Source organism: Laetiporus sulphureus (assembly GCF_001632365.1).
Source record: "Laetiporus sulphureus 93-53 unplaced genomic scaffold LAESUscaffold_16, whole genome shotgun sequence".
In the NCBI taxonomy this organism is placed as follows: domain Eukaryota; kingdom Fungi; phylum Basidiomycota; class Agaricomycetes; order Polyporales; family Laetiporaceae; genus Laetiporus; species Laetiporus sulphureus.
Genome location: NW_024468525.1, coordinates 232,264 through 251,517, shown reverse-complemented (window position 1 = coordinate 251,517; position 19,254 = coordinate 232,264). Strand labels below are relative to the sequence as shown.

The following is a 19,254-nucleotide window of genomic DNA, read 5'->3' as shown; positions in this document are numbered from 1 at the left end:
GAAAGGCGATGCTACAACCACGGAAGAGTACCTCGGACTTAGCCCGATCTCATGGCGAAATCCGACTAGCTCTTCGCCGCTGCATCAGGATCACGTCCGGTGATGTCGCCTGTGACCTGGGAGCGGCCAGAATTTTCTTAACCTGAGCAATTCAGATGACACCACTCATCCCAGAAGCTCCGGCTCCTTAGCCTATGCGGTATTAAGACGATGCTTGGGGTGCCCACCAGACGTAACATACCCCCAGCTTGTCTTGCATCTCAGAATGCCCATCCCTCTGACCAAGGAAAGCGACGTCGATGTGCTCGTCATTGGCGCTGGGCCTGCTGGTCTGATGTGTGCTCACGCTCTGGCTAAGGCCGGGGTGGACGTCAGGATTGTAGACCAAAGGTCAGCAGACCTCGCACGCAGCAATAGTCACAGATGTTCTCATATGTTTTCCCGCGTAACAGGCCGAAGAAAGTGGCAGCAGGACAGGCGGATGGCATTCAGCCCCGAACGATCGAAGTATTCCAGGTTTGGCACCCACAGTACTTTCCTTCCGTGAAGTTGATGAGATTCGTGATAGAGTTATGGTCTCGCCGATCGTCTCTTACGTGAGGGGAATCAAATGCATACGGCTGTATGAAGCATTCACGCACACATGACAATGCTTTCGCTCACAACTTGCCTGTACAGGCATTCTATAATCCAAGCATAGACGGCGGAATCGAGGTACCGCTGCGATCTGTCATCGATATCTCTCGCCTTAACCGAATGTTCACAGTGCACTGGACGAGCGCCAGACATCAATGCTCCCAACGCTCGGTATCTATTCGAGGTGAGCAGCGGGTCCGAGAAGCAACGTAGATCACCGGGCTCATGACATCACGTTCAAGGTTACCCTGCATCAGGGGGCGATTGAAGCAATATTCTTAGACTCAATGACCTCTTTGGGCATTGAGGTTGAGAGACCTGTCATGCCTACTTCCATCGAGCTCTCTCAGGATGATGCGATCCTGAAAGATCCTAGTATGCACGCGGTGAAGGTACTTTCCATATGCAGATCGGCGTTCGAATCATCGGGACTGACCGCCTTTGTTTAGGTCGTGCTCAAGCATCTAGACGTTCCTGAAGGCAAGCCTAACACCGAAATCGTTCATGCAAAGTTTGTTGTCGGTGGGGATGGTAAGGCATAACGAGGCCCATGAAAGAGGAATGAATATTTGAACCCTATGTTCACAGGCGCACACTCATGGGTCCGCAAAAGCTTCGATATTGCGATGGAGGGAGAGCAAACTGGTGCGTTAGCCAGGCACTTAACGAATCCAACGCATTCAAGGCAAAACGTGACAGACTATATCTGGGGCGTGGTGGACATGATTCCCGAGACCGACTTCCCTGACATTCGCAACCGATGTGCGATTCATTCCAATAATGGCTCCTGCATGGTCATTCCCCGCGAGGGGGACACCGTGCGTCTGTACATCCAGCTGGCAGACACGGACGCTGTAGATGTCCAGACAGGGCGAGTGGACAAGAATAAGATGGGACCACAGAGGCTGCTTGAAGTCGCCAGGAAGTCCTTTCATCCATATTCAATATCGACACTGCATGACGTCCAATGGTGGACGATTTATATCAGTAGGTTATTCCACAAAGTGTTTTGTTGTACGTCGCTCACATTGGTTCAGTCGGGCAACGTGTCGCCTCTCGCTTCTCGGTACGCGAGAGGGTATTCATCGCCGGTGATGCATGCCATACGCACTCTCCGAAGGCTGGTCAGCGCACCTCCACCCGGTCTGTATACTCAGTCATTACTCATCTCATAAATCACAGGCCAGGGCATGAATGCCAGCATGAACGATACCCACAATTTAGGTAATTCACAAAATCCGTGTAATTCCGTTTCGCATGTTAAGTGAGCTTCACAGCCTGGAAACTCGCACATGTCCTTCGCGGCTGGTCTAACATATCTCTCCTCCAAACTGTCAGCTACATTGGAAACGCTCTCTCGTTATATGTGTATCATTACTGACGCGGCTGGGTGGACAGTACGAGTTCGAGCGTCGGAAGTATGCCCAAGACTTGATCGACTTTGATAGAAAGTTCGCCGCTCTCTTTTCCGGCAAGCCCAGGACGGAGTCACATCAAGATGGCGTGACGCATGAGGAATTCTTAGAGTAGGGTTTCCTATAAGTATTATTGCGGCAAACCCGCTTATACCTTGCTTCATCTTCGCAGAGCCTTCCAGACATTCGGCCTGTTCATGAGTGGAATCGGCGTCCACTATCTCCCGTCAGCGGTGGTGCACACTCAGCATCAAGCCTACGCAAGCAACCTCATCATTGGAGAGCGCATGGTACCCCACGTCTTCGTGAGAGCGGCAGATGCCCGGCCCTACGAGATACAGGATCTCCTCCCGGCAGACACGCGCTTCAAGATCCTCGTGTTCACGGGAGACATCCGCGACAAACTACAACCTGACCGCGTGACGAAGCTCGCCGCAGACATGGAGCAGCCGAATGCATTCCTCAAGCGCTTCTCGAAAGGTGGCATCGACAGTGTCTTCGATATCCTGTGCATCAACGCCGGTAAGAAAGGATCTCTGAATTATACCGATTTTCCGGCATTGTTGCGGCCGCATTGGTCAAAGTAAGCAGAAACTATGATTTAATCGTGTTTTGACGATGTTTATTGGCATCTACAGGGTCTTAGTGGACGACACGGACATGTACGGACGAGTAGGTGGCGGAGGGTACGAGAAGTATGGTATTGATCTCCGAGGGGTGATCGTCGTCGTGAGGCCGGATGGTTTCGTTGGCATGGTTGCTCCCTTCGAGGAGCTCGAGGATATAGCTTCTTATTTCGCCTCGTTCATGCATGCGTCGTAGTGAGTTCGCGACTTGTATGGATTGTTAAGTCATGAGGAGTCGTTGATGTTGTCGCTCCGAGGACCTTACGTTCCTTGGGAGAACCAACTCTCACTTCGTACCCGTCGTGTACCGTGATCATTATCCTGGGACGGATTGTGACGATTGTATTGTACTCAAATACTTCAACTGTTGCACTATATTGCCTAACTCTGAATCTCGCCCACGATTGCCTGACCGACAGCATTAGATCATATCGCTCTCGACTGGGCGATGTCAGTGTTACAATGTAATTACCTCCGAGCTGGACATCGTGATATAGGATACAGACATGCAAAGGACAGCTTTCGACAGCAGCAGCGTACTGACTTCTGACAGAGTAACGACATCAAGTACCCACAAACGTCAAGCTCACTAAAAGCTATGGATCTAAAGGCTTTTCCGACGGCCGGGCTTCCTCAACACTTTTGCTAAGCAGAACGGACAATGTACTGTCTTCGTCTAATGTCATCGCTATAGCGCCGGACTGTTCGAGTACCGTCGCGGTCGCGCTCGTCCCGCTCGGCGACAAAGAACGTGGCCGTTTTCGAGCAGGACTAGACATGACTATATCTGCATCCACAGACACAGTTGCCTCGTTCGCCAACGGCTTCCGTTTGCACCTGCAGCACGTTTGTCAACACGAATCCAGGGAAGAACGACAAAGAACGCACGTCGCCCGTCCAAATCCAAAGGTGATCGTATGCGCCGTGCAAGAATCACAATCACTCCGCTCAACTTCAAAGATGACTGCGGAGTCCGCATCGTCCAGAAGCTCAGAATCAACGCGACGTCGCTTCCTTGATCTTCGAGGTGCGTCGCACAGCACGGAGCGCCGCTCTGAGTACTCAGCAATCCGCTGTGTGCGATTCCACAAACCTTTCGAGTGAGCGGCCCCTCGCTGTGGGAGAAGGTGTCAGCTCCTGCGCGGAAAGGCAGTCAGGAAGCACCTACCTGAACGAAAACAGCCGTCAAGATCTCAATGCCGGCCCCGTCATGGCTGTTGCCCCAGCCTGCGCTAAGAAGGGTACTCCCATCATCCTCGCTCTCATGACGAGCCTGCATCGTACCAAAGCCCGCGACCTTGATGTACCGCGACCCAAAGCCACCAATAAATCGCGCCTCCCTCGTGATTTTCACCTCGATCCTCAGATCCTTCCTCTCGCTCTTCGCCTGCCATGTGCCGCTCCACGTCAGCAGCCCCGCATGCAGCGCACAGAGTATCAGATCCGAGTCGTCCGTATATACGCGGCGAGTGCCCCACTTGTCGTACGGATGCGGATGGCTGAACGACGCACCCGGCGGTCCGACCTGCGTCGACAAGGGAATGGGATCCAATGCGGGAACCTGCGCGCCGCCCCATATACGTGGCTGCGCGGGCCTCTTCGTCGGAAGGAAACCGCAAGGAATGAGGATCGTCGCGCGATACTGGCGCGGCTCGCGCTCGGGTGCACCGGCCTCATACGACACGCTCGGAAAATCAAGGAATGGGAAGGGCGTTCGCGGGTAGATGAAGGTGCCCAGACGCACTGTTGGGAGTTTGGATTTGATCGGTGGCCGGGGGGACGGCGAACGTCGGTGGAAGAACATTGCCTCCGATGGGCCTGACACGTTGAGAGGGATGGTACCATAGGGACGAGAGGGAGTCTCACGATGCACAAAGGCTGCTGCACCTGGAACGTCTGCCAATCCATGAACCTGTGGATGCTGGCGAATAGGTGTAGCAGAGAGCGAGTGTTGCAGGTGAGTTTGTGGATGTTGAGATGGCCCTGCTACGTGCATTTGAGTTGACGGACCTGCCACGGGGCCATCTATCATCTTGGACGCTCCTTGCCTGTACTGCATCACGTTCTGCTGACGAATGTGCTCTGATGATGGTCCGAAAAGCGGCTGAATGTCTCGTTGAGCCATCCCTGGACCGATAATTTGCTGTGTCTGCTGGTGTGCACCGGAGTCGGGGGCAATCTGCTTTCCAGGCTTCGGAATATGGACATGGGCTTGCTGAGCAGCCGATGGTAGAACATGGTGGTGATGATAGTGATGATGATGTTGACCAGGGACTTGGGACTGGACTTGTGGCACGGAGCGCATGACCTCCATGTCATTTCTCTCCTTCTGCATCCGCTCAGCGTGCTCCCGTTCTCGTTCCCCTTCATGCTCAAGGTCCTTCACCCACGTACCAGGCATCTGCACTCTCCTACCCTTCTCGTCCACTTGTTCCTCCCGTGCCTTCCCCGCTCTTCGTTCCTCCCTCTCTCGCTCGTCCTCTCGCATGATCTTCTCCTTTGCAGACGCCCTATTGCTCTGCACAGGCCGGGTGAAACGTGCCTTCTCCGCATCCCACTCTGCCTCCCTAGCCCTACGGATTCTCGCCTCCTCCGCCTCCATGAACCTCTCATGCTCGCGAATCTCCCTTATTTCCCTCATACGCATCTCCTCCACACGCATCCTCCTCTCCCGATCCCGATCCCGCTCATGCATCATTCTCAGCTCTCGATCCCGCTCGTCCTCGATCGCCATAGAATTGGAAGAAGGCATTCCAACCAGTCTTGGCTGGGCGAATCGCGACCAGATTTGTCCATCGCTGGCCTGCTCCCGCGTCAAGTTCTGCGCCTGCGTCCGCCGGTACCAGTCGCGCTCGGGCTCTACCTCAATGTTGACCATCCCCGGGCCAATCATAGGCCTGAAACCATCCGCATCGCGCTCACGCGGCCGGTCACGCTCCCTCTCGCGATCCTTGTCCTTCATGGAATGTCTGTCGCGCTCGCGCCGCCCGCCAGGTGACTCGCCGACATTGCCCGCCCTTGTCTCCGCCGCTGTCCTCTCCCGCTCGCGTTCAAGCTCCCGCTGCTTCGGCTCCATCATTGCGCCCATTCCCATCGCGCCGGGTCCGGTGAGCATCTGCGGAGGAGGGATATATGGCCCAGGAGTCCGCGCGTTCATTGAAGGACTAACGCCGTGACCGACCGCTATAGTGGATGATGAGTGTACAGACCCCGGATGCATGCCAAACTGGGAATGCGGCGGAGCTCGGGGTCCAGAGCGTAGCGCCGCGTCACGTTCGCGTTCGCGCTCTCGGTCACTACAGTCACGGTCACGATCCCGATCCCGTTCATCACGCTCAAAAGGAGGCGGGCGCTGAAGACTGCCCATCACCGGCGACCGCCGCCCAAAGTCATAGCTGCCACCCGTGCGCGGGCGCTGGCTATGGAGGTGTTGCGAGTCGGACGCCGGAACGCCCGGCGAATGGCCGCCGTACATTGGCGATGGTTCCATGTAACCGTGTGGCGAGCGCAGCGGTCGCGATGGCGGGATGCCTGGCCCCGGATTCGGCATTGAGAGAGGACTCATGCCAGGCGGGACACCGGGGCCTACGGGAGTAGGGTACAAGGGGATACTGCCGTGTCCCGGAGGAGGCATGCCAGGACCCGGGGGTGATGTACCAGGGCCGAGTTTCGGTGGGCCTATGGAAGAGCTGTGCAATGGACCGGGGCGATTGGGCGGGGGCATATACATTGGGGAAGGCGTGCTCGGGTTCGTATGGGCATGCTGGTGTGGATGCGCATGCGAGTGCGATCCCTGATGGGTACGAGGCTGAGGCTGAAGTGGTCGGTGTTCGAGAGTGTACGGTTGAGCTGATGAGCCAAACAGTCAAAATGGATGAATTTGAGACCAATGAATGCAAGATATGGTTCTCCGAATAGAAGCAGGGAAGCCACACATGACAGCAGTCCAACAATGATGAATCTCGGGAGCAGCGAAGCGTGAGAAAGAACGAATTAGCATGGGCGCAGGTCCGACCAACGCCAGACGAGGCAGTCATGCAAAAGTCAAGCGATACACGACGAACGGCGTGTTCTCAACCATATCGTCAACATAACGACAAAAGCAACTCGAGTCATGTGCACATCGAGGCCAGCATCGCTTCAAACACTGAGCGTATGCAGATTGCCCAACAGCGGGATTCGCTTCATAACCAACAAGGAAGGACATACCTATGCTTGTTGGTGGTGCATGGTGTATATGCGCACCCTGTTCAGGCACACGAGGCTGCTCCGGCTCTGGCCTGCGTGATTTGTGCTCGTATGGAGTTGACAAGAAGGTCGACGACGGGGGGAAGTTGACCCGCTGTGCATGGCCGTAGTCCTGCGGCGGATAAGACCTATGCGGGGAAGACGGTGGAGGAAGATGCCTTGAGGTAAGAGGAGACAGCGATGAGCTTGAATGAGTCGACTGCTGCGATGGCGAGAGGTGTGGATGAGGCGGCGGCAGTCGGTCGCGGTCGTGGAGGGCAATGTGATGGGCCGCCTGCTGCTGCTCCCGCTCGCGATCCCGTTGCTGCTGTTCGCGTTCGCGCTGCTGTTGCTCACGGTCGCGTTGCTGCTGAAGCCTGCGACGGTTGTCGTGGTCATCGGAGGGGGAGTCCTGGAGGAGGGCGGCGACGTTCATGGCGGTGAGGTGTTGGGAAGAAGGGAAGCGGGAACAGATGTTGAAGCGTCAAGAAAACGCAGGCCGCTGATCACAGGGGCAATCGAGATCGTTATCTCGACTCGCCAAATGACATAAACGACGAATGTTTTTCCCGCACGCATTCCTCTGCGCCTGAACTCCCTCGCTGTGTTCTGTTCGTGCTCTTCTGCAACAACAATTGCACGGCTGAGGTGGTCGGAGGAACAGCTGTGCAGTCGCCCCTGCAGCGCGCATCGGACAGTGCTCGGGACACGCCGCGTCCTCGAGGATCCAGACGAGCGCCGAGTCGTTGCAGGACAGCGCCACGCGACAATTGACATTCGATCAGTCATCACATCTCAGATCCAGCGCCTCCCGCCCCCGCCGCCGGCTGGCGCCTAATTATGCCGGCACGCGTTGTGAGCTCGACAACGCGGGGATCAATGTTCAATCCGCGCATCTGGCAAATACATTCGCGACCGTCTCCGGGATCACTCGGCCGCCGACATCTTCTATGGCGCGCCTCGCAGAGTCACCTCCGACGATACATCGGAGCAGTGCAGTGCGTGACTAGATTGATGTCTTCGTGATGACGATGCGTGTCAATTCCGGAAAAGCTTCCTTAACACGGGTAAATGCACTCTCATCCAGTAAGAACGGTGACATATCCGAATGATCCTATTGTCGGCTATGCATACTGTTTAAACATATACCTTTTCCGCTTTGAACTGTCAAGGTGTCCCAGGCACCGGGTGCACATGACCATCAATATTGAAATGCCGAATCCGGAAACTCAAAGCTGGAACGAACAGCCTTTGATCATCACAACTTTATATATATGGTTGCATAGAAAACTCACGCTAGCCAGAGGTCATACCTCTGCTTATCCTCGGGGAGCGGGCTCTTTATCGGCAACTCGTACTCCCCAAACTCACTCGCCATCCAGCCATGCCACGGGTAGTCCACCGTATTGTTAAAGCGCATCAGCGGCTTCGCCTGCGATCCAGGCTGGATCTTCCACAGCGGACCATGTTCGTGCATATCCGGCACTACGAGGAGGGTGCTGTTCTTCTCCACATAGCCCTTCGTGAGTTCTGCGATCTGATCGATGTCACGCGTGTAGTCGTCTTCGAAGTAACGCTGCGAGACGACAGTGTCAGACGGGCTTTCCATGCGACAAAGGTCGGTAGCTGACCATCCCGCTTGTACCACCACCGTTGGAGAGGCAAAGGTGGATTTCACAGAAGGACTGGTCAGAATGGTTGTCTGAGAGAGCTGTCAGTCGGTCTTCCACTGCATGATAACGTATACGCACGAAAACGCCCCTGAAATCCGCAGGTCAACTCAACCCATACTCTCCACTTTGCAAAGCTATCAGTTTACCCACCGTCTCTCCGAGTCCTAACATCCACGCCTGCATGTGCACGACGTACTCGGAGGGGTCATCCTTGAAGTAAACATAGAGTCCAGACATATTCCAGATTTCAAAACCGTCAAAGACTGAAGTTTACCATAGTCAACACCACTCTTAATACCCGTTCATACCATAGAACCACTCACGATGTCCGGCCCAAGGCAGTGTCTCCACCTTGACGAACGGGAAATCTATCCTCTGCGCCTCAGTGGAAACCTCGGAGGCACCGATGATGTTCCGCGTCATCACTTGACTCGTCCTCCTGAACGGCCCTTGGAACTGAAGCTCCAAGGACTCAATGCGGAGGAACACCGCGCCGTTCTCACCGCTCGTGATCGTCCCGTCGGGCGAAAGCACAAGAGTCGTCTCTACTTCCTTTGCTGGAGGAGCGACTCCGCGGGTGACAGTGTTCCCGTTGGCGTCCATCATGTTGATGGATCCTGCGCAGGGGTGATGAGTACAGTGAAAGGCGTGACGGAGCGTAAGAGCATACCATAGACGACCTTCAAGCCGTCACCACGTTCAAGTTGCAGAGAGCCCTCAGGGCGGAGGACGAAGAGGGCCAGCCTTTTCCCTCCTATATCAAGGGCCGGTACCATGGGCATCCTTCCTTCGGGCACTGTGCTGGGCCTTGGAATAAACACCACAGCCTCCTTGTCGCGCTCGGTGACCTCGGTGCGTGTGTCGACTATCATCGCGTACGTTCGGTGTGGTGCGGATAGTGCGGATCAGCTGTGTCTTGAGCTTCTTACAAAGTTCACATCAAGTCTCGCCTTGCCGCTAATATGAATGATCTGCGAGATCTGGACCACGCTAGACATGACGAAATCTTTTGAAGCTGACTTATAATCAAAAGTTAGCTCTGCAGCCCCGGCTTCGAAAGAAAAGCGGTTTCGGGAGAACATGTCTGTTAGGGAACGTTGAGGTGAGCATGCTCCATGTCGGTTGTGGCTACTCCTAAACTTCGACCTCCACCTTCAATAAACGCATTGTCTGAAGGTACGATAGCACCGGCTCACCATTCCAATGGACATCACAAGCTAAAAGGACGCATTAGAAGCAATATCGATGTCACGAGGGTGAAAGTCGGTAGCATGTCTGCACGTGCAAGAACCAGCACTGGTCACCAATAGAAAGTGGACCTGTGCTTCACAGGAACTCAGTCAGCAAACTGCACCAGCAAGTTCCCATCACTGACTTACATCATCGCAGCGCCCCGCGAGCGGATAAGCTACCTATCGACTCTTCACAGTAGTTGGGCGTCAACGCTCCTTCTAACGGCTGTTCGCGGCAGCTGAAATTCGATCAGTAAGAATAGCATCTCAGATCCGACGCTAGGCCCCTTATGTAGAGGCCATTTGCCAAGAGCCTTCCTAGTTTTCAGCCACAAAGGCGCATATTTGAACACCGTCGGCTCGTTAAGAATCATCCGAATACATTACAACTGCGGCAGAGGTTAGAATAGCGCAGCAGAACAACAGGCTCGTAGCTAATGTATAGATCGCAACAGTCGGAGTGTCTCTTCTTCCCTGGTCCGTAGTCTACTTGGTGAACGCCTCGATCTCCATGTAGAAGTCCTCCGCCTGAGCCAGCGTGGGCAGCTGCAAGAATGCGTGTGATTGAATGCACTTCCAGTGATGTGATGGGGAAAGCTGACGTACCCTTAGATTGTACTTCATCAATCCACCCTTCTCGTACGCGGCGAATCTGATGAAGCGCGTGTCCAGCTCGTGCTTGGTCCACGTCATGCCCTTCACGAGCATGGTGTTCAGCAGCACGGTGTAGACGGAATCTTTCCTCATGACTGTCACAGAGCATTAGATTAGCTCATATGAAAGCACGGTCCCCAAAAGCAATGTGAGACGTACTTAGTCGTGCCTTAGTCGGGTCGTCTCTGCGCACATTGATCCGGACTTGGCCAGTCCCTCGTTCGGCCCAATTCTCATCATTGAGTGCGTAGAGTTTCGCTCGGCATTGATAAATAGTCTCCTCATCTTCTTCGCCCGTGATGACTGCAAATCTTCATAAGCATCATAGTTGCCATCATTTATTGGATACGCACCTTCTTGTTCAGTGAACTCCTGCTTGTGCTTTTCTTCGCTGTCCTCCTCGTCCTTCTGAGATCTAAGTCTCTCTCCGAAGGTGGTCGCGTCTCGAGAGCTTTCTTCGCTTTCTTCTTCCTTCTTTGTTTCCTCGGATTCTACGGAATCTTGAACACTCAACGCTGGAGAATCCCGATTCCTGTTGTCGATGGACATTGCAGTATTTTCGCCGAGGGCAGGACTCGACCGGCTAGAGGACTGCGTGGAGAAGCTCTGCTTGCCTGCGGATGCATACGCAGAGAAAGCGTTGGCCGAAAGTATAGACGGTGGGCGCGAAGAGGAAGGGTGTGAGGGCGACCGACTGCGAGCGAGCGAACTCGAGCCCGCTCCGAAGGCAGGGAGTGGCGGGGATTTTGGCCGCTTCGCGGCTGACGCAAAAATCGACAAGTTGGATGCAAATGCCTCAAAGCCACTCCGCTTCGTCGCAGGGCTGGCAATGGGGGTCGCGGGCGATCTAGAAGGTGAGGATGTGCCGAAATGACTAGGGAATGGAGATGCAGTGGCAGCATGCAGACCATTGGGGCCTTCATTGGCGCTTGAACTAGCGCTTGCCCAGGGTGAGGACGAGGATGGAGGAGATTTGAAGAGACTTGGGCCTTTCACGGAAGCAAATGGTGAGTTTGACGATGCATATGCCATAAAACCACTCTAATGGAAGATAATTGTCAGAGAAGCACAGTAACGCCAAATCTGAGTACGCACTGTCTTAGGAGTAGACGTCGACGTGGCCTCAACTGGCTTCGGTGGCGGCGTCTGACTGCGGGCTAACAGCGACGCTGCCGCCTTCTTTGCCTCTTCCAGCTCCGCTTCTCGCTCTTGATCAGGAGGCGGAGTCGGCCGCTTGGCAACCCGCGGGTTTTCGTCTGTATCACGCTCTTCCCGTCGCCGCTTCGACGCACCCGATCCTGTGGATACACCGTTGACAACATGGGGCGTCTCGCTTGTGGTACTCTTCTCGCTAACACTCGTCTCTCGTTGCTCATGCTGGTCGCCGCTCCCCTGATCGGCCCCGGACTCGGATCCGCTACGAGAGCGAGATTCTGTCATCGAAACTGGCTGAGTAATGGACGTGGATGAGACCTCAGGGTACACTTCAGAGCTGTTGAGCTCCTGTGCGTCGGACGGTGACGCATCGGGAGGCACTTCCGCAGGATCCGCCTCACTGGCATGTTCATCGTGGCCTCCATCATCGTTAACCACAGGTGGATTGTCGCCTTGCAAGAGGGCCGATGGTACAGCGGCCTCCTCGCCATCCACCACCTTTGCTTCAGTGGTTACCTCTTCCGGTGGCTCAGGGGACTCTGATTGCATCTCATGGTCCTTATCCGGAGCATCACCCTCCTCTTGCTCTTCATCTTGTTGACGGTCCATTTCGCGATCCTCTTCTGGATCCGGAGTCTTGTCTCTAGGCATGTTCTGCCAGCTGAGGTCCTCAACACCTTGGCTTATGGCCCGGATCTTGCTCTCGTACGGTGGAGAGGATCTGAGGACCTCATCGTCTTCCTCCTCTTCTTCGGGCACATCCAGCTGACCAACGACGCGGCTTTTCTTGGTGAGTACGTGCCGGTCCTTATGCTCAATCTGCTGTTCTTCATCATCCTAGAAGATGGTACGTCAGTGCATGGATAATCGTAGACGCGGGGTCATAATGACGCGTAAGACGTTAGAAACCACAGTATCTGTTGATTCATAGAACAATGAAAGTAATCAACATACTATGTTCGATGACTGTGACGTAGAAGGTTCCAATGACAACTCTCTTTCGCGTTTGCTAGGAATTTTGGCGTCTACACGGAGAAATCGCGTGAGTGGCCGGAATGGCTACCAGTGCTAGGAGGGCTCACCGAGTTCGTCAGGTGTAGGCGGCGTAAGTCTGAGAGGCTCTTCAGATTCCGGCGTGGTCGACGCCACGGGAGTGTTACCTTGCGCACTCATTGGAGATGAGGGAGCGAGCGGGGTGGTTGTGGTGGAATTGGTGAACGCGACTTGAGCGCCCCGCGGCGGTGGCCTCGATATGGGGTTGTGGCTGCCCAGCTCCGATAAGTCAGCGATTGTAGTAATTTAACAAGCCTATTTGTTTAGCTGAGTTTGAACTATCTGTACGTTATCCCACCCTGACAATCATGATACAGGGTCTCGATTTAGTCCGATACCTGGCATGGCCGCTGACCCTCACTATCTCCAGGTTCTCTCGTTCCCTGCCTGATTCATAGCTCATCGAATTCCTGTCGTACCTGACATCCGTTCCGACTGCGATACTGGGTTGACGATTTCTGGCTTGTCATATGCGCTCATCAAGTACCCCAATTTCCTCGGCAGGATCACGCTTGAAACTTCCGGCACACCTTCTGATTGATTCCGCACCTTTTCCATCCTGCGGTCATATGTAATGCGGCCGGCGGGTCTACTGTCAAATGGTCGTGTTCTGGGGATGCACCCTGATGCACCACGGGGGCTCTCATGACATTATGCTCGACATCATGGAGATAGCAAGGGGTATCCCGTCTATTCGGTTCTTATAGTCAGCAGGTCCTCTGTTCGTGAGGCACGCAGGGAAGGAGCGGCTTGAAGGCGAGGCTGTTCACCTCCACCTGCAGTATCTCACAATGGCGTTAAGCGCAGTTCCATCCGGCATTCGCTCTGTGTACGGGTTGTTCAAGCTGGCTTTCAGCCGGTTTCGCTTCGCTTGGCACAATGGGGATGGATAGCAAGTAGCATTTCAAAGCTGGGTACCCACCGCTGTATTTAATGACGTACCTATCATCGTGGATTCGAAGACGTTGCAACTTAATCATCACCTGAGTTTCAACGTGCACGTCACGTCTTGATGAAACCCCTTGACAGGTCCATCACTGCCCGTATAGATCTTGGACTACGTAAGGTTGGACATTCACATCCTTCCAGCGTCTCCATGAAACCGTTTGTCAAGTGCGTGGTCCAACTTTGCTTACATCGTATAAAGTACGGTCCGCGTGAAACGATGCTCTTTACTTTGATTCGTTGCTTATACACATGATTAGATACGTCTTGGCTGGAACAACCATGAAAACGGCGTGTCAAGCACCGCTTGACGGACAATAACGGTCAAGTTGCTCACATCATGCTGGAATCGGACGCTGTCCCTCTGGCTCCCTAAAGGTGTGATACGCGTGCGATCTACGAAGCTGCTCCATTGCAGTCCCTCCCACAACCGGCACTCAGACTCCATTTACTTGGTCTCCTGCGGATCCTCGCTCTCAATGACTACTCTTTTTTCCCCATCATCCTTCTTCAGAACGCAATAGGAACAAGTCAAGTTCCCATGTCTCATATGAGGCCAATCTTGTACGTCTCGGCCACCCTGTGAGATATGCCAAGAGCGGCAAAAATTACAGATGTGCACCAGTTGGTCATCGACGGTGGCGAAGCCCAATGTTCCGGAAGGTCCGAGGCAACTCTAAACAGAGCCAATCATGTGGGCGTGCTTTACTATCCATATACTAGACATCATCTCTTCATGTACTATGTAGGAGAATGACCAATTTATCAGGCGAGAACGTTTCGAACGTCGGAATTGCAGTGGTGGCAATGTTGAACAAAGTTGATGGGTTGCCTATTCAGGAATGGCAGGCACTGATGGGGAACACGTGGCCGGGGCAGGGCGGGTTGAGAAGATTCATCTGTCTCGTCAGCTCGCGTGACTGGGCACGGTTTCGTTCGTCCCGGAGTTCCTCGTCATCGTCGGCCGCGCTGCCTACGAGCTCCTGTGTCTTTCTCATCCCTTCCATCATCATCCCACATCCACGTCCGGCGGCGAACGCCACAGTCATCTCCTATGACTGACGTTCTGTCTCCCTCTCGACGTCGGCATACACTTTCGTCCTCCACAGCGTCGGTGGAGGCTCGTAATGTGGGGCGAGTTGAACCACACCCCGGCTATCACCCACCGCCGTCACACTCGCGTACAGAGCCGTGGCTGGCTGAGTCTCCATCGGGAAGTCTAGGGGCGAGCGGGTCCAACACGCGCATCACCCCAATGAATTTTATGAGCACCATGCGCAGGTCGTTGAGCAGTGCGGCGAGGAAGAGAGATCGGAGTCCTCTGGTGAGTACCGCTAGCTTCCATTAGACATTTGAGGGTGCGAATCTTGTCTCTCATATAGGATAGTGGCATGTACTCTACGCCAGAAGAGAGAAGTCCCCCTGTACGCTCACGATACAATGTCCACGACGCTCCACGTCCTACGATTCAACAAATCGCCATGGGCCTACATACCTCCCGCACTCCACATCTACGGCAACCTCATAACTCCAATCCTCCGTCGCCACACCCTTCTGCCCCTCACAGTGCATACCCAGGCGAGAACGATTCGCGGCGTGCATCTCGCTTTCTGAAGCCACCATCGGCGAACTCACATCGTCGAAGTGCCTCCACCTCTTCCACAATACCATTACCTCCGCCGCCTGCGCGTTCTGCACTGAAAAAACGAGGCACGCCTACGACGTCCCCTGGCGCATCGGCTGTGCCGCTTACACCATCCGTGTCAGACCTTTCTCTCAGCGAATCTACGCTGACCTCCAATGCACCCTCAACGCCTCGCTCGAATAGGGGTGTGATGCTGCTGCCAACTCGATTGCAGTTCAGTGTATCAAAGCTGCTCCGAGTTCCGAGCCGGAAAGGCTCAGGTGCAAGCTCGGAGCACTCGGACGACGATTCGGTCTCTACGGAGCTGACGCCACGGAAAATTGTGCGGTTCTCGACCTCGCCGACGGTGAGCGAGCCGGCGATCGCGACTGCTACGCTTTCGTAGATTTTTGGGCCTCCCATTTGGGATAACCATCCGTTGACGGGTGTATACATATCTATCCGCATTCCCCATCACTACCCGGAGCATCATACAGGAGTATTTATCGTGCTACTGGGCCAATTTTTATGTCATTGGGGACACTGTGCCCTGCGTGTTCTGCATTAATTCTATTCGCATCTGTTGTAGCATCTTATTGATCTTCCACGTCACGATCATCACCACATGGCTGTACTAGAGTCGCACTTTTCGGTCCATTGCACATTCGCTGTTGTCACGTCGTTCTGCACGTTCAAATTATTCATGATTCGTATACGATTAGACTCCAAGCTCCAAGTCTCGAGGTTGTCCGCAGGTGTGCCTAGAAATAAGCACGGTTCGGTTCGGAAGAGTTCAATGCGGCTGTGGCCAGATCATCAAGATCTGTCGGCTCCTGCCGGCGCGGTGACGCTGTGGCGAGCGCGCAGAGATCGCCAAACTTGGACTTGCACTTCGGTTAACGTCTCCATTGTCTTCGTTTATTACTACGGTCGTTGGCTGCATTCTCAACTATGGCACCTGTTGAAACGGAGTATTACGATCTGGTGCGTATTGTTGACCATACTAGAAGAGAGGAGTCTCAATCATCCTGCGTCCGTACCTAGCTAGGAGTGTCGCCTGATGTGAATGATACGGACCTGAAGAAAGCGTATCGGAAACAAGCCATCAAGGTGCGTTAATCCGATTGAAATGCTCAGTGCAATCGCTGAGCTTATGTGTAGTTCCATCCAGACAAGAATCCGTCTCCGGATGCGGAAGAGAAATTCAAGGACATTAGGCAAGTACACTCTGGATGCGTGGTGCGTGGATACCAGGACTGAGCCTTCTGCAGCAAGGCGTATCAGGTTTTGTCCGACCCAGTGAGCTTCCTTTAAGCCAGCTCTGTTATGCCTTTGCTGATCGTCCCTTTCAGAATCTCCGAGCAGTCTACGACCGGAATGGCGCTAAAATGGTGCGCAGCCACGTCTGTTGCCGATACCGGTGCTGACACGTCTACGGTGTAGGTGGACAAGGAAGGCGGAGTGGGCATGGAAGATGCCGCGGGCTTCTTCGCCAACGTCTTTGGAGGAGAGCGATTTAGAGACTACGTGAGTGCGCCACACGCCCCTTAAATCACGTATTGACGCCACCGCAGATTGGCGAGATCTCGCTCATGAAAGAGATGACTTCTGTCGCGACGACCATGATGTCTGAGGAGGAGAAGGCTGAGATGGAGAAGGATCTCAACGAGGGCGCAACGTCGCCCGCTGTATCGCCTTCCGCCAGCAGCCCCACCGTCGAGTTACCGAAAACTCGGCCTACCTCTGCCGGGCCTACATCGCCTTCGCGTGCTTCTGGCGTATGGTCCCCACCGCTATCCTCGCCCGTTAGCTCCGAAGTTCCCGCATCCTCGTCTCAGAGCCTTACGTCGTCCTCAACCGGAAACCTGCGGGAGAAGGAGCAGAAAGAGTATACGAAGAAGCGTTCGAAGCTCTCGATAGACCAGAAGAAGAAGCTGCAGGAGCTAGAAGATGAGCGGCGGAAGAACATGGAGGAACGGGTGCGGACGCTGACGGAGAAGCTGAAGGACCGACTGCGGCCATTCGTGGAGGCAAAGCGTCCAGGGGATAAGGATGACAATGAGACTCAGGTGTTCGAGGCGAAGGTTCGGCAAGAGGCGGATGATCTGAAGCTGGAGAGCTTTGGCGTCGAGGTGAATGAGCTAATTTTTACTTGTCATGCAGAACCCGGCGACGAGTTTTGTTTGATCGTTTGACTCGGATTGTTTGCTCAGATTTTTCATAGCTTCTACATACCATCGGTAATGTCTACATGATGAAGGCGACGTCGTTCCTGAAATCACGAAAATTCCTCGGGATGTGCGTGCAGCTGTCAAGCATTCCAGACGAGCCGTTATTGATACTTTATGTAGTCCTGGCTTCTTCTCACGGCTGAAGGAGAAGGGAACTGTTGCAAAAGACGCGTGGGGAGTCATTGGATCCGCGTAAGCATGCGAGCATGATGCATATATTGCCCTTATCAAAAACACGTCTAAAACCCGATGCAGAATAGGCGTTCAGCAAGTGATGCAGGTTAGATTCACTTCAATTCTAAATGTGCGAGAGATTGATTGAGGTCCACAGGAAATGGAAAAACTACAAGCGAAGGGAGATGTTCCAGAAGATGAACTCCGTGCGCTAGAAGAGGACGTCACTGGCAAGGTATGCGGCCTGTGACGGTTTCTTTGGGCTACTCTGCTTACACACGCTTCGCAGATCATGCTTGCATCATGGCGAGGGACCCGCTTTGAGGTCGTGCAAGTATTGCGCGAGGTTCGTTATTTTCTGCTCTTCCGTCATTATACGTCATTCTCAATCCATATACTCTGCCACATCAGGTCGTGGATAATGTGTTGAAAGATCACGAAGCCACAGATCAAATATTGTATAACAGAGCCAAGGTATGCGACCTTCCATTCGTTCATTTGTGAAGCGTAGTATCTGACCTACTCCCTCACCGTTAGGGTCTGCTGTTAATGGGCGCCATTTTCAAGTCCACAGTTCCCGATGAGACTGACGAGGAGCGACGCGAGCTCGAGCGGTGAGTATGTACGAGATTTTTCTCCAGCGGTAGCTCTGACTTCGTTGAAAACAGGATGGTGGCCGAGGCAGCCTCTGGAAAGTCTAAGCACCATGTGCGCCCCAAGAGCAAGCGCCACGGCCAGGAGTCGGTGCACTCCACGTCGTCGCAAGAGAAGAAGGGGCATGCTTCCCACCCGTCCGCGAGCTAAGTATGTCCCCGACGAGGCCGCGATAGCGATCTTGTCCGGGCCAACTGCTGTTTTCATCTGTTGGTTTGAGGTGTGGGCTGGGTGTTCGTCTGCAATTTTTGTTATAATACATACGCTACTTTTTGCTGTATCTAGAGCGTTTAGACCGTAAACTCCTCTCCACGCCCGTCAGTCATGATAGCTTTCATATCAATGTAATCTTTTAATAATTTACCTTTGAATCTCCTCAGTCTTATACCCACTGACCATAAAGTCCGTGCAGCTGCACTGTTATGCATTGCGGTTGTCGCATCGTTTTGGTAGTTCTCGGCGGCGCTCTGTCAGGCCCAAGAAGCCGGAAGGTCCACATGAGGCATCGTTTGTACTCATTACTCGCAGACATCGGCAAGTATAAATGCACAAGGCTGTGCGGCATTCCGAGACTAATCGGCAGAACCGTGAATCGGCACAGGATGCGCTCTTTTTATGGAGATGATTTGAATTGCAATTGCTTTCGTCTGTTTGTAAAGGAGCTGTCCTACTAGATTTGTACCCGGCGGAGGACAAATTCCGTCCAGCTATAGATAACGCTTCTAGAGCATCAAAAAACGCGAGAGTGTTCCTGGACGGGGCAGAATATCAAACACACTGCCACATTGCGACTGCACGACAGTACACCATCAAGGTATGCCAGAGCAGGTGGTGAGCGGGATGCGCTCAAACGCAGTACAGCATGAGAAATCGACAATAGTACAGTTCAGAGAAGCAAGAGGCGGGCTGCTCTTGTCTGAAGCGGAAGAAGAATTTCCACAATATTCTTTCCAGG

General features: G+C 53.8%; 7 protein-coding genes across 7 annotated transcripts; 3 read left to right on the top strand and 4 right to left on the bottom strand.

Annotated features, from left to right (window-relative positions):
• The first annotated feature begins 214 nt into the window (after positions 1-214).
• On the top strand, positions 215-3,073 carry LAESUDRAFT_120001 (uncharacterized protein). The gene is made up of 14 exons (XM_040901245.1): positions 215-390; positions 453-516; positions 569-622; positions 679-714; positions 767-820; positions 879-1,028; positions 1,086-1,167; positions 1,225-1,623; positions 1,674-1,760; positions 1,819-1,860; positions 1,914-1,969; positions 2,035-2,162; positions 2,224-2,634; positions 2,690-3,073. The coding sequence occupies exons 1-14, from the start codon at positions 266-268 to the stop codon at positions 2,871-2,873; spliced, it is 1,872 nt and encodes a 623-aa protein (XP_040764970.1). The 5' UTR covers positions 215-265; the 3' UTR covers positions 2,874-3,073.
• A 455-nt stretch (positions 3,074-3,528) lies between these two features.
• LAESUDRAFT_651609 (uncharacterized protein) lies at positions 3,529-4,982 on the bottom strand (the record flags this gene model as incomplete). Its single annotated transcript, XM_040904309.1, has 2 exons — positions 3,529-3,792; positions 3,846-4,982. 2 exons carry the CDS (start codon positions 4,980-4,982, stop codon positions 3,529-3,531), a joined length of 1,401 nt encoding a protein of 466 aa, XP_040764969.1.
• On the bottom strand, positions 4,746-7,729 carry LAESUDRAFT_120040 (uncharacterized protein). The gene is made up of 3 exons (XM_040901246.1): positions 6,887-7,729; positions 5,072-6,526; positions 4,746-5,006 (listed from the first exon to the last, which is right to left on the bottom strand). Exons 1-3 carry the CDS (start codon positions 7,338-7,340, stop codon positions 4,993-4,995), a joined length of 1,923 nt encoding a protein of 640 aa, XP_040764968.1. The 5' UTR covers positions 7,341-7,729; the 3' UTR covers positions 4,746-4,992.
• Positions 7,730-7,999: 270 nt separating this feature from the next.
• On the bottom strand, positions 8,000-9,717 carry LAESUDRAFT_725128 (uncharacterized protein). The gene is made up of 7 exons (XM_040908761.1): positions 9,248-9,717; positions 8,901-9,194; positions 8,728-8,840; positions 8,656-8,665; positions 8,536-8,606; positions 8,200-8,480; positions 8,000-8,139 (listed from the first exon to the last, which is right to left on the bottom strand). The coding sequence occupies exons 1-7, from the start codon at positions 9,447-9,449 to the stop codon at positions 8,106-8,108; spliced, it is 1,005 nt and encodes a 334-aa protein (XP_040764967.1). The 5' UTR covers positions 9,450-9,717; the 3' UTR covers positions 8,000-8,105.
• A 429-nt stretch (positions 9,718-10,146) lies between these two features.
• Positions 10,147-12,832, bottom strand: LAESUDRAFT_725127 (uncharacterized protein). The gene is made up of 7 exons (XM_040908760.1): positions 12,701-12,832; positions 12,573-12,643; positions 11,559-12,455; positions 10,817-11,504; positions 10,623-10,766; positions 10,416-10,558; positions 10,147-10,355 (listed from the first exon to the last, which is right to left on the bottom strand). Exons 1-7 carry the CDS (start codon positions 12,789-12,791, stop codon positions 10,296-10,298), a joined length of 2,094 nt encoding a protein of 697 aa, XP_040764966.1. The 5' UTR covers positions 12,792-12,832; the 3' UTR covers positions 10,147-10,295.
• Positions 12,833-14,889: 2,057 nt separating this feature from the next.
• LAESUDRAFT_736490 (uncharacterized protein) lies at positions 14,890-15,646 on the top strand (the record flags this gene model as incomplete). The annotated part of the gene is made up of 3 exons (XM_040910693.1): positions 14,890-14,940; positions 14,999-15,448; positions 15,476-15,646. 3 exons carry the CDS (start codon positions 14,890-14,892, stop codon positions 15,644-15,646), a joined length of 672 nt encoding a protein of 223 aa, XP_040764965.1.
• Positions 15,647-16,124: 478 nt separating this feature from the next.
• LAESUDRAFT_725124 (DnaJ-domain-containing protein) lies at positions 16,125-18,691 on the top strand. Its single transcript, XM_040908759.1, has 15 exons — positions 16,125-16,224; positions 16,285-16,350; positions 16,402-16,457; positions 16,512-16,539; positions 16,593-16,631; positions 16,684-16,767; positions 16,815-17,372; positions 17,465-17,538; positions 17,592-17,663; positions 17,727-17,751; positions 17,803-17,880; positions 17,935-17,991; positions 18,057-18,119; positions 18,183-18,259; positions 18,314-18,691. The coding sequence occupies exons 1-15, from the start codon at positions 16,192-16,194 to the stop codon at positions 18,447-18,449; spliced, it is 1,446 nt and encodes a 481-aa protein (XP_040764964.1). The 5' UTR covers positions 16,125-16,191; the 3' UTR covers positions 18,450-18,691.
• The last annotated feature ends 563 nt before the right edge of the window (positions 18,692-19,254 follow it).

Excerpts from the sequence above, each read along its gene's own strand:
- LAESUDRAFT_120001 (XM_040901245.1), top strand. The coding sequence starts at position 266 with ATGCCCATCCCTCTGACCAAGGAAAGCGACGTCGATGTGCTCGTCATT. Across the intron at positions 1,168-1,224 it reads GTTTGTTGTCGGTGGGGATG|GCGCACACTCATGGGTCCGC; the intron begins GTAAGGCATAAC and ends CTATGTTCACAG. Across the intron at positions 1,761-1,818 it reads TACGCACTCTCCGAAGGCTG|GCCAGGGCATGAATGCCAGC; the intron begins GTCAGCGCACCT and ends CATAAATCACAG.
- LAESUDRAFT_120040 (XM_040901246.1), bottom strand. The coding sequence starts at position 7,340 with ATGAACGTCGCCGCCCTCCTCCAGGACTCCCCCTCCGATGACCACGAC. Across the intron at positions 6,527-6,886 it reads TGCACCACCAACAAGCATAG|CTCAACCGTACACTCTCGAA; the intron begins GTATGTCCTTCC and ends TTGGCTCATCAG.
- LAESUDRAFT_725128 (XM_040908761.1), bottom strand. The coding sequence starts at position 9,449 with ATGATAGTCGACACACGCACCGAGGTCACCGAGCGCGACAAGGAGGCT. Across the intron at positions 8,841-8,900 it reads ACTGCCTTGGGCCGGACATC|TCTTTGACGGTTTTGAAATC; the intron begins GTGAGTGGTTCT and ends GGTAAACTTCAG. Across the intron at positions 8,481-8,535 it reads GTGGTGGTACAAGCGGGATG|CGTTACTTCGAAGACGACTA; the intron begins GTCAGCTACCGA and ends GTCGTCTCGCAG.
- LAESUDRAFT_725127 (XM_040908760.1), bottom strand. The coding sequence starts at position 12,791 with ATGAGTGCGCAAGGTAACACTCCCGTGGCGTCGACCACGCCGGAATCT. Across the intron at positions 10,559-10,622 it reads CCCGACTAAGGCACGACTAA|TCATGAGGAAAGATTCCGTC; the intron begins GTACGTCTCACA and ends GCTCTGTGACAG. Across the intron at positions 10,356-10,415 it reads TGATGAAGTACAATCTAAGG|CTGCCCACGCTGGCTCAGGC; the intron begins GTACGTCAGCTT and ends GCATTCTTGCAG.
- LAESUDRAFT_725124 (XM_040908759.1), top strand. The coding sequence starts at position 16,192 with ATGGCACCTGTTGAAACGGAGTATTACGATCTG. Across the intron at positions 17,373-17,464 it reads TGGAGAGCTTTGGCGTCGAG|CTTCTACATACCATCGGTAA; the intron begins GTGAATGAGCTA and ends GATTTTTCATAG. Across the intron at positions 17,539-17,591 it reads TCACGAAAATTCCTCGGGAT|TCCTGGCTTCTTCTCACGGC; the intron begins GTGCGTGCAGCT and ends TACTTTATGTAG.